This window comes from Euphorbia lathyris, chromosome 5 (assembly GCF_963576675.1).
Source record: "Euphorbia lathyris chromosome 5, ddEupLath1.1, whole genome shotgun sequence".
NCBI lineage: Eukaryota > Viridiplantae > Streptophyta > Magnoliopsida > Malpighiales > Euphorbiaceae > Euphorbia > Euphorbia lathyris.
The window spans coordinates 82266964-82279098 of NC_088914.1; the positions used below are offsets into that span (position 1 = coordinate 82266964).

A 12135-nucleotide genomic window follows, 5' to 3' on the forward strand; every position below is an offset into this window, starting at 1 on the left:
ATTAAACAAATTGAACCTTAATCAATAAAAATAAAGTAGATTAGTGGTATCACTTAATGGTCGAAGAACAAAATATTGGTGTTCAAATATTACGTCTTATATCTAAAACATAATAATATATTTTAATATATAAAAAAATTTATGACGGGTAACGGGTACCGGGTACTCTAGGGGGTCTTCCCATACCCGTCCCATTACCCTAACGGGTAATGCTTTTGATCCCATACCCGTTTATACAGGGTACAGGTAGTCCCATTAGAGTCGGGTAGTACCGGATACCCGCGGGTAGAGTACTCGTTGTCATCCCTAGCTTTTACTAATACTTAGAATTTAGCCAGCACATGTTCTTAAAGGGTTATGGTTTTATCTTGAGAGACCAAAATATTCCAAACATCAATTTCTAAAGTCTAGCCAATTTTTGTGAGATTATTTCTCACCTATTTGCTTCGTTCTTGTTCATGTGAATCACTGTTAGAGGAATTTTACTTTGGGTACTAACTTGTTGATCAAAGATCGTGAACCTTTTCTAGAAGGATCTACGCTTGGAGAGGTAAATACGTGTAAACTTTTTAATAGATTTTAGATTATCAGTTAACGGATATAATGGATCCATGATTTAAGAGAATAAAAAATTTAATTTTAGTTGTCCGTATCTAAACTTCTAATATGCTTTTATTCCCAACAAACATTATTTCTAAGGAAATTGTTGAAGGGTTGTTGTGCATTGAATCATCTCGACAGCTATGGAAGGAGCTTAAAAGGAGATATGGAGATAGCAATTGACCAATGTTATATAGAATTAAGAGAGGAATCAGTCTTTTCCATCAAGATAATCCCTCTATCATGATTTATTTCAATAGGTTAAAGCATAATTGGGATGAATTATTAATGTTACGACCTCTCCAAAATGTGCATGTAATGGTGCTAAAGCTTACAACTGTAAGTAGGAGACACCAAGTATCAACGCGCCCCAACAGTTGAAAACCATAAGGATATCTATCCATATATTTATCTTCATTTCCGAAGTGTTGATTGCATCCCACTAGATAAAAGGGTATGATTCTTCTTTTATTTTATTTTTTATCTCAATCTAGACCAAAACCACGAAGTTTTGATATGAGTAGGAACAATAATAATAATAACTCATATGATTTTTTTTTACTCTAACCAATCAAAGTTCGACTTTGCCATTGTTTAGAATCTGATCCAAAATTTCTCCATGTTAGAAATACAAAGAAAATTTCTTTACCATTTTTTACATTAAGAGGTGTTTGTTTCAACTTTTCGGAGGAGCATTTAGCGTTTCACTTCAAACCACAAAAAATATAGCGTTTGGTTAGGTTTATATAACCGTAACGTTTAACATTTTCTCTAGAAACTGCAGTGTTTAGCATTTTCTCTGGAAACTGCAGCGTTTTGGAGCGTTTCACGAAAAACTCCTATTTGTAGTTTTTCATAAACAGCTGTTTGTAGTTAGTCGTTATTGATAGAATTATCCTTCTTATTTCCACAAAATAAGTTTATTCTTTAACATTATTTATATTTTTATAAAATAATTACCAGAAAAATAAGGTTTTGTTGCGTTCAATAATTTTTTTATTTTTTATATAGATTATTTTTATTAATTTGTGTAACACATTTTTTATTTTATAATAGGATAAGGTGCAACAATACCCCCAACATTTATAGCTAGGAACAATTTCACCCTTAAAGTCTAAAATTATGCAATTATATTCCTAATTTTGGTAGCCAAAAGCAATTTTACCCATAACAAATTGAGTCAATTTGAGAAATAATTTATCAAATTGTCTTCTTGGTCATGAATATTGTGTGCACCATTTTATCATCGTTAGTAACAGATCACAAACATATAATTAGACGTGAATTTTTTTTGAAAGAAAATAAAAAAAATTCAATATTTATTTGAATTTATAAATATTAATTTTCAATTTTATTATTAAATCACAAAAAAAAATGAAATCTCTTTTTTTTAGAACTACTGGCATGTGCAATTGGTGTATAATAAGAAATCAAATATCTATGTTTTCTAACAATATCTGAAATCGACTCAACTTGCTAATGTTAGAGGTAAAATTGCTCTTAGTTGCCAGCGTTACGGGTAAAATTGTACCATTTTAGATATTAAGAGTAAAATTATTCCTAGTTGTAAACGTTATGGGTAATTTTTCACATTTTTCCTTTTATAATATCATCGTTGATTAATTTAAAACATGTCCATTTTAGACATTTTAAGTCCGAACACTAACAGTTCAATATAATTTTACCAAACACTAGTAATTAAACATCTAATAACAAACAGCTAACAACAACAACTAACAACTTACTGCAATTGTAAACAGCAACCGCAACAGCTATTAGCTAACAGCTGAACCAAACAGGTTCTAAAAGTATATCTATATTCAATGGTATTCTCATGATTAGTGATAGTTACTGTTTAAATTTGATCTTATTAAAATTCTACCATGAAGATTAAATTTTTTTTTAAGATGAAATTCCAGTGAATCTAAATTTAAAGTGAGTGACCAAATATATAATCCTTCACTAATCAGGTCAACATGACTAATCTATCCTTCTCAAAAAGCTAAGTTTAAACCTTATCTCTTAATTAAAAAATGAAAAGTTAAAATGTATGAGTTTGTTTATATAGATAAAAGACTTTTAGAACCTTGCATCTTGTCATCTTTTAGAACTTTTCAGTTTTTGAAGAAAGTTAGATAAATTTACACAAAAATCATCATTTGTAATATATTTTAAGGAGGATTAAAATTTATAAATTAGGAGTTTAAAATATATTTTTTTTAGAATTAAAATTTATAAATTAAAATCTAAACTTTATAGATTAGAGCATAAAAGTTTATTTTGTAATATGATGATGTAATTTTCCCTTTCTATAACTAATGATTTTTCATGTAAAAAGCCCAAAAAATGGACCCATAAAATTTGGAGCAATTATAAGTTTAATCCAAAACATTGGGTTTTTGGGTTCAAACCTTCCATGGGCCTAACTTAACTGAAACCCAAAATCAAGTTCAGGTCGACAATTGTCACTAAATGAAAAGATTAATTCGATTAACAAGCACAATTAAATAAGTTTTTAAACTTAGCTCATGATGATGATAATAATAATAATAATAATAATACTATTTAAAAAATTAGTATAAATTTTTTTATTTATCAGATAAATTAGTTTAAAAAGTTAGTATATATATTGAGAAACAACAAATCACATATTAACATGCCAATTTTTTCCCTTAATCATTTCAATTTTGATGGGATTTAATCTTATATCTTGCATTTCAAACATATTAGACCCCTTTATAAAGAATTTCATCTTATTTTAAACTATATAAAATAAATGCTGAATAAAACATTCTAACAAAATATTTTTTTCTTTTAAATAAATATCAATTATCACTCTACACAGTCTTCACTGATAACTATAAGTCCATTGGTGGAATAAGTAATGCACAAAAATTGGTAACAACTTTCTATTTTAGCTGCAAACAATCAATCTAAACTAACCATCTGCCACCTGTTCCATGCACATCCACGTGTCCTCCCAAAGGACACGTCAGACTGCTCATCTCCTCCTCCATATAAGAAAACAAAAACACCCCCAATTTTGTCCATAGCTAAATTAAACTCAATGTTTGAATCAAAACCTTCAAAAATGCAATCTTTACCCTTTCTTTTGCTCTCCCTATATGTCTTTCTTCTTCTTCTTCCTGTGGTTTCTTCCAGGGAGGATATGAGACCATCAATGGTGAAGAGAGGAGACAGAAAGACATTAATTGTATCAGAGTATGGAGAGATCTCAGCCGTTGATATTAAAAGTGGAACAAAAGGGTCTTTTCATATTGAGTTCATGACATTGGAACCTAACTCTTTGTTTCTCCCTGTTCTTCTACATGCTGATATGGTGTTTTATGTTAATACTGGTAATTTAATTAGTTAATTACTTGATTAGTTCCTTAATTACTGTTTGTGATTAGTATAATTTATGTTAATTTATGACAGGGAGTGGAAAGCTGAGTTGGTCAGAAGATGGAAAAGAAATGAGGAGAATGGAGATTAAGAAAGGAGATGTTTATAGGTTACATGAAGGTTCTGTTTTCTTTGTGCAGAGTAATTTAGAGACTGAGAGACAGAAACTCAGGATTTATTCTATCTATTCAAATACAGATGAAGACATCTATGTACTGATTTCTATTCTTACTCTCATACATTAGGGACAAAATGCAAAATACAGATTTGACTAATTTAAAGGCAAAATTTTGCAGGTGCCATCACTGGGAGCATATTCAAGCATAAGTGATCTGGTGCTTGGATTTGATAGGAAACTACTGAAATCAGCATTTAATGCTGGAGATGATGTGGTAGAAGAAATGGTAAATGCAAGCAGACCAGAAGCTATAGTGCATGCATTGCCTGAGGAGGAGAAGAAGAAATCAATATTGAAAGAAATTGAAGCAAGGATTGTAAAAGCTGTGATTGGAAACACTGATTCCCCCTTTTATGATTTCAGTAATGGCAAAAAGAAAAGCAAGACATTCAACATTCTTGAAGCTAATCCTGATTTTGAGAACTGTAATGGCTGGAGTGTTACTGTGGATAGAAAGGACTTGAAATCTCTCAGACACACTAATATTGGCATTTTCATGGTCAATTTGACTAAGGTAAAAAGAATTAACATTAGATCATTTTTAACAGTTGAATTTTGATTGGTGGGTTTTGATTTGCAGGGATCAATGATGGGGCCACATTGGAATCCAATGGCTACAGAGATAGCAATAGTTGTACAAGGGGAAGGGATGATAAAGGTGGTTTGTGGAAGCAATGCAAATGGGACAGAATGCAAGAACATGAGGTTTAGAGTTAAAGAAGGAGATGTTTTTACAGTACCAAGATTTCATCCAATGGCTCAAATGTCATTCAACAATGATACATTTGTGTTTATGGGATTTAGCACATCAACAAGGAGGAATTACCCTCAATTTCTAGCTGGGAAAAGCTCTGTTCTTCAGACTTTGAGTAGAGACATTTTGGCTTTGTCTTTTAATGTGACTAACACTACCATTGATGCTCTCTTGACTCCTCAGGAGGAAGCAATCATATTGGATTGCACTTCTTGTGCTGAGGAAGAGGAATTGAAAATGGTAAAAGAATGGGAGGAAGAGAAAGCTAGAGAGAGAGAAGAGGAGAGGAAGAGGGAGGAAGAGAGGAAGAAGAAAGAAGAGGAGGAGAGAAAGAGGGAAGAGGAGGAGAGGAAAGAAGAAGAGGAGAGAAAGAGGGAAGAGGAGGAGAGAAAGAGGGAGGAAGAGGAGGCTGCTAAGAAGAGAGAAGAGGAAGAAGAAAAGAAGCGAGAAGAGGAGCGAAAAAGAAAAGAAGAAGAGGCCATGAGAGAGCAAGAAGAGGCTAGGAGAGAACAAGAAGAAAGGAGAAGGAAGCAAAAAGAAAAGGAAGAAGCAGCAAAGGAGGAGAAGGAAAGAGAAAAAGAAGAAGCTGAGAGAAGGGAGAAAGAAAGAGAGGAAGAAGAAACACGGCGAGAAGAGGAACGGAGAAGAAGAGAAAAACGAGCAAGGAAAGAGCAAGAAGCGGCCAGGAGAAGAAGACATAAGGAAAGGAAGGAGAAAGAAAGAGGAAGTGAAGGTGAAGGAGAAGCAGAGGAAAATGGAGTAGGAGGCATGAGAGAAGAGATAAGCAGAAGAATAGCTGCAAGAAGATTGTGGAAGGCTTAAGCTAAGGGTGCATCTGAAAGAGATCCTCAGACAGATCCTATGTACATGAAAATAAAAGCTTCTCATCTGTTATGTCCTGTTTTTTCTAAGCTTTTTATTCCTTCATGTCAATAAGCTCTTTGATCTTTGCACAGACATCATGTGCAAAGTCTTTGTAAGATAAGTTTTTGGAATCTATTTTTCTTGGCAAGAGTCTGTGTAAGCTCTTTTACTTGGTAGTTGAATGGGTTTCACATCACCTAAAATCTCCTAATCTCCTGTTAGAAATGTTTTCAAGCTAATGAATTTCAATACCTATTTCTGATTCACAAATTCCTGATATCTAGCTAAACATTGGCCACACGAAGCACAGAAAATACAGCTAAAACCTTGAGATGGGTCAATTCCTGTTGATCAGGTATAATAGGCCAACCATATTTACTCATAATAATCATATAGAGTTAATCTGGGTCTTTAATTTAGCTCTAAAGCAATCTTCATATCAATTTCATGCTTGGTTTACAGTGGTAAAATACATCTATTATCAGATGGTTATAAAAATTATGATCTCTAAGTTCTATTTAGTTTTAGATCAAGAATTATAGGGAATTATAAGGTTAGTTATAGGGTTGACATTCTGTGATATTAAAGTCTAAATCAATGAAGTCCAAATGACTTTTTTTTTTATTGATGTTACAAAACAATTATGATCAAATACCGAATTTTTGTTACATTTAAAAGATAAAATATGTTAGTAGCAATATAGTTAAAACATATTAGACCATTTATAAACAATTTCATCATATTTTAAACTAGATAAAATAAATGCTGAATTAATTATCCCAACAAAATATTTTTTCTTTTAAGTAAATATCCCATTATGACTCTACAGTCTTCACTGATAACTGACAAGTCCATTGGTGGAATAAATAATGCAAAAAAAATGGTACTCCGTCTGTTTCTTAGAGTTTTAACGCTTAAGAGATCCATTTCTGTTTCCTATTGTTTGACGCAGTGCTCATATCAAGAGAGATAAATTTGTGAACTACCCATTTTGCCTCTGCTTTGATTACTCCATCTTCCCAATACGCAGTACTCCAGTTTTTCATCTACCGATTCATTTACGATTTCCCAAAAAAAAAATTTCAAACTTCCCTCTCCTTCCTTTATAATTTCACATGACTATTCAAATTTGCATTATTTCTTCAAAAAAATGGATACATCTGAAGAAAACTCATCGGAATGTCTATCTTCTTTACACCTTTCTAATGCTACTGAAATGAAGAATGAAAAAATTATCCATGATTTTGATTTGAATGTTCCACTTGATCGAAATTTTGATCTAAACAAGTTTTCTGCTGAAGAATGTGAAGTGTATGAAAAGAAAGAATTGCAGCAAGTATACCTAAGGCAATTGAAGATTTTACTGGGCAAATTCTTTTAAAGGGAAGAAATGTATAAAAATCTGTGAGCGTTGATAATTATGATTAGTTGAATTTTTGATTATTTTGTAAATACTTGCTTGTATAGCTGTTGGTATGTGCTTTCTAATAAGTTATAGAGCGAATCGAAATTCTAAACTTCATTGATTGATTAATTTTTATGGACATGTGGTTTCTTTTTTATGGTTTCAGGTTAGGTTTAGCTTTCTGTAGAAGAGGATGTGGGATATTTCAATACAAGAGAATATTTTGCTATTTATAAATTTACCTGAAATATTGAACCCTATGTAATTGTTTTTGATGAAATTGCAAATTATTTGAAGATAAATGGGATGAATTTATTTCTTTTAATTGCAAATTTATGTTTTTGGTATGTTATATTGTTTCATTTCCCTCATACAAGATCAATTTGTCTATTTTATTCTTTCTCAATGCTGGTTGTTGCTAAGCTATCAGTTTTGATGGTAGTGTTTATCATATAGTTTCACACATGTTTTAGCTTGTTGGTGTTGTTGGAGCAATTACACTTTGGAACTTTCCCTATGGCCATGATTACTCATAAGTGCATTGAACTAAGAATGATTATTCAAATATTCTTTTGCTAGCCCTTCAAGCAGGAATATAATTGGTAATTCTTATTCAAAATTTCATATATCATGGTGGAAGTAATGTTATAGTGTCAGGTCTCTTTCAATAACAATTGCTTGAAATATAACGGTTTGACACTTGATAGTGTTGGTCCCGTGTGATTAGTTCCAAAAGGGGGGGAGGTTAGGAACTAATGTAACTTTTTCGCTTAAATATGCTGACTTAATCAATTCTTTGAGTTATTTAGCTCAGTTTTGGTCAGCACGGCCGAGAAACGTAAGGCAGCTTTAGTCAGAGGCTAACTAGAACTGTTTTACTTGTGAGTTGGGAATTAACACTTCAAGTCAGTTTCCAACTTAGCACCAAGGTTGCTCAGTGTCAGCTTATACAATTTATATCCTGAGCAATTTAATCAAGCAACACATACATATATATATATTGAGAGAGAGTTAGAAATTACTCAGCAGACTTATCCTGGTTCGGCCTCACTACCTATGTCCAGTCCCCAGAATCCTTCCAGGCTTTTTCAATCCAATACTGAGCTCTTTAAAGGTAGAGCACAAACCGTTTACAAGGCAGTTGAATATGCAAGAGTACATTCCTCTATTCGTCTACTCAACCCTACTAAGTGCTATAACCCAACACCTAGATTTCTCTACCGCTGAGTACTTAACACCGAGTACTCAGCACCACTCTTTCAATTTCACAATTGATACAACTTGTTCTTTCTAGATGAAGAACACTTTAGATGGTTACAAAATCAATCTAGCTTTTACACAGAAATGGAAATTTGGTGTAAGATCTTTTTCTTGTTTTTATGTGCTTTGTATGTATGCTCTTTTTCTCTTGTATTTTTCGGCTAATCAGCTTTGGATCCAGGAATGAGCTTGTCCTTTTATAGTTGAAATCTGAAGTTCAAATCATTTGAATCAGGAAGTATTCGTTGGATTCAAACGGCTCTTCATGCGACATTGTTCTGGTCAGCTTCAGATTTTCAGGCCAATCTTGTCGTCTGAAATTGGCAGGCGTCAGGCTTGTCTTCTTCCGGCATGTTCGTCTTCTAGTGCCAGTTTGTCTTTTAGCAAACGGACAGTTGACCCATGCATCTCGAAACCGTTTCCTTGCATGATTCCAAGGCTTCTGTTATTGGTGCAGACAGATGTCAGATCTTGTCTTTTAGCAAACGGATTAACCGCGTTGTCCTGACGAACACTCAGCTTGACTTTATTGACGTTGCTTTTGTTCTTTGTTTCTGAGTCACTCTTACTCAGCTTCTGTGGCCAGCTTCGTCTGCAAGCTCTGGTTATGAAGAAGACTTCTCTTCTTTTATACTGAGTTCAGTTTTACTCAGCTTATGCTATGTTCTCATGCTGACTTCGTCCTGTCTAACTGTTTTCATTTATACTCATATTGAACAAACATATTAGTACAATTAAATCAAAGCACTTAAATTTAATTGCCTCTTAATCATGGATTAACTTAAATAATTTTGTCAAATCAAAATCATGTGGAAAGGTGTTTCAACAAACTCCCCCATTTTGATGTTGGCAAAATATTTAATTAATGGAACTCAGTTTTGAAATTCCCCATGATTGAATTATCTTTCATTCTTCTGAAGTTACTCCCCCGTAAGGGTTGCATCTATTGACTCAATTTAACTCTAAACCTTCCAAGATTTAATTGAGAGAAATTAAGATATGCTCTTACAGACTTAGTTCAATTCTATACCTTCTAAGATCTAATTTAGATGAGCCTAAGTCAGCTTTTCAGAAGAGGTGATTATTTGGAACATATTTTTACTCAGTTTGATACATGGTCAGTTTAGGTATCAGATTTATGAAGCAATGTATCAGAGCTTATTGAATCATGTATCAGAGCAAATGGAGGGATATATCAGAGCTAATGTGTACTGAGTATGTTTTACTTTTTATGTCCCTTTTTAATTTTGTTTGTTTGTTCATTTAAGACAGATCAGCATACGGCACAACAAATAAGCATCGTATGTAGATAAGTCAGTTTGAATAAAAAAATGCTTAAAATAGATAGATGGTCAGCACAAAAAAAAACAATAGAACACGCCAGATAAACTACAAGTCAAGTACTAAAAACTAGCCAATCTATTTCTTTCTATTGACTTGAGCTTAGTGAGCAGGATTGACTTTGCCTTTTCCTTTGGCGGTTCCTTGTTGCTGACCAGATGCTTCTCCCATTTTCAGCTGAGTTCCGTCAGCTTGAATTTTTCTCTCCCCCGTTTTGCCAGCATCAGATGAAGGGGGAATAAATGTCTCGCGTTGAACAGCACAAGCCAGTTTGGTGGAGTACGCTTGCAGCTGACTTATACTCTCCTGAAGACCATCGAAAACAGCCATGCCATCGTCCAGAGTTGAAGCGGGTATTCTAATGGAGGCACTGAGCATATTGAGAATATATTCTTGAGATTTCCCGACCCAAGTCATAGTGTCAGTCAGCTTGGCATAGGATTGATGAAACATTCTGAGCAAGTTAGAATCGTAGAACTGACGTTGAGCATTGGTGTGTCGAACATGTTTCAATGTGGCTTGAGAATACTGCAGAATCTCCTTCATCTTTACTTGGTCAGTGTCCGTTTCTTCTTTACTCAAGTTGAGTAAGCGGACAGCTTCACTAATTTGCTCAATGGAACATTGGGAGGAGGAGGAGATCAATTCACGAGCTCTGGTCAGCTCAGAGTTCAGCTGGGTGAAGTGTTGATTAACCTCAACAGAAGTTGCATATGCCGAGTTCACAGCTGAAAGGTTGTTGATTTGTCCTTGGAGGGAATTCATGTGATTCACCATCATCAGCTGGAGTTCAGCCAGCTTCACTATTGATTCTTGCTTGGGTTGGTGAGATTGAAAGGTTGTCATGACACTCAGCAAGTCTTTGAGACCTTTGATTTCTGCCAGAAGCTGAGTGACAGAGGAGATCTTTGTTGGCTCAACATGAGTAGACCCAGCAGCATCGGCATGAGCTTAGTTAAGATCCTGGAGTAGGGATTGAGTTGAGTCAATGATTCTGCGCCCAGACTCAGTTGCATTCAGGTAAGCATAAGTTGCATCAGGATTTTGCTCAGCAGCCGGAATTGGAATAGTACCAAATGGTGGAGGTGTTTGGTGCTGTCCAGACTTAGATGTGCCAGCTTGGTCAGCAGGTGGATTTTGATTCATATTACCAGCAGGAACTGACTGGTTATCATTTTGCACGAAAGAATGTTGAAGAGGTGGATTGGCAGAGGTATGGACTTGCTCAGGGTCAGTCTGAAGCTGACTAGTTGCGGAAAGATGAGGTAGTTCAGAGTTGACCTGAGCAGGATTTTCCTTAGCTAACTCTTTATCTTGAGTAGCATGGACTTCGAGCACTTGCTCGGCAGAAACTGGACCTTGAGGAGCTTAGGGATTGGCTTGTTCCTCAGCGTGAGAAACAGAGGCTTGATTTTCCTTAGGTTGATCTGGAGTTGGTTCAGTGAAGAATTGTTTTAGGGCAGAAATTTGATCTCTTAGTGGAGAATCATCCAGCATATCAAGGACTGGAGATTTTTGGGCTTTTCGCTTGAGTCGTTTTCCTTTGCGGTTCTTTTGAGTTTAAGGAGTAGGATTAGCAGCATCAACTGTCTTACTTGGCACAGTTGGATTCTCAACCTGCTCAACATCAGCTGCCTTACTTGCCTCAACATTATCGGTTTTTTCATCATAAAACTGACCTCCAAGATCACCCAATTCTTCTTATTGGTCAGCAGGAGTTTTCTCAATATCAATTTCTTAACTTCTCACAAAGTGTGAGTCTTCAGAGATGACACAGTCAACATGAAGTGCATCAATTGGGTTTAGTCCAGAGGATTTCTTCTTCTTCTTTCTTAGAGGCTGCTTAGGAGTATCCTCACTTTCTTCCTCAGGCTCAACTTGCCTTTTTAGATTTTCTGCTGACTTAGGTGCCTCCTGACCTTGCTCAGCATCAGCTTTCTTCGCACTGGATATTATTCGTAGCTTTTTCGGAGCTGTGTTCACATCCTTTGCTGACTGGTCAGCTTTCCTTTTTTTTCCTGCCGAGTGCGGTCAGTTGGTTTCATCAACACTTTCTTCCCCTTCTTTGTCTGCACATCTTGTGCTTCCTCAGTTTCATCCTCCTTCCCTTTCTTGGTCTTGATGGGTTGGTCGTAGGCCAAACCGAATAGTATGCCAACAGTAATTTCCATACCCCAAACTTCAATTTCCTCTACCAAGCTTACTTTGTAGTCTTTGAGGATTTTGGTGATAAGGGATCCTAGCCTGAGTGTGCCGGTACTACGTTGAAATGCATCGATAAGAAAAACGGGCATATTGAGTGGCTGGTACGTCAGCATGTGCCAGATA

The 12135-nt window shown here is 34.9% G+C and overlaps 1 protein-coding gene across 1 annotated transcript; it reads left to right on the forward strand.

The window, feature by feature from the left end:
- Positions 1-3658: 3658 nt before the first annotated feature.
- LOC136230811 (vicilin-like seed storage protein At2g18540) lies at positions 3659-6030 on the forward strand. The gene is made up of 4 exons (XM_066019994.1): positions 3659-3959; positions 4039-4217; positions 4302-4697; positions 4764-6030. The coding sequence occupies exons 1-4, from the start codon at positions 3668-3670 to the stop codon at positions 5757-5759; spliced, it is 1863 nt and encodes a 620-aa protein (XP_065876066.1). The 5' UTR covers positions 3659-3667; the 3' UTR covers positions 5760-6030.
- Positions 6031-12135: the final 6105 nt, after the last annotated feature.

Excerpts from the sequence above, each read along its gene's own strand:
- LOC136230811 (XM_066019994.1), top strand. The coding sequence starts at position 3,668 with ATGTTTGAATCAAAACCTTCAAAAATGCAATCTTTACCCTTTCTTTTG. Across the intron at positions 4,218-4,301 it reads ATACAGATGAAGACATCTAT|GTGCCATCACTGGGAGCATA; the intron begins GTACTGATTTCT and ends AAAATTTTGCAG. Across the intron at positions 4,698-4,763 it reads TCATGGTCAATTTGACTAAG|GGATCAATGATGGGGCCACA; the intron begins GTAAAAAGAATT and ends TTTGATTTGCAG.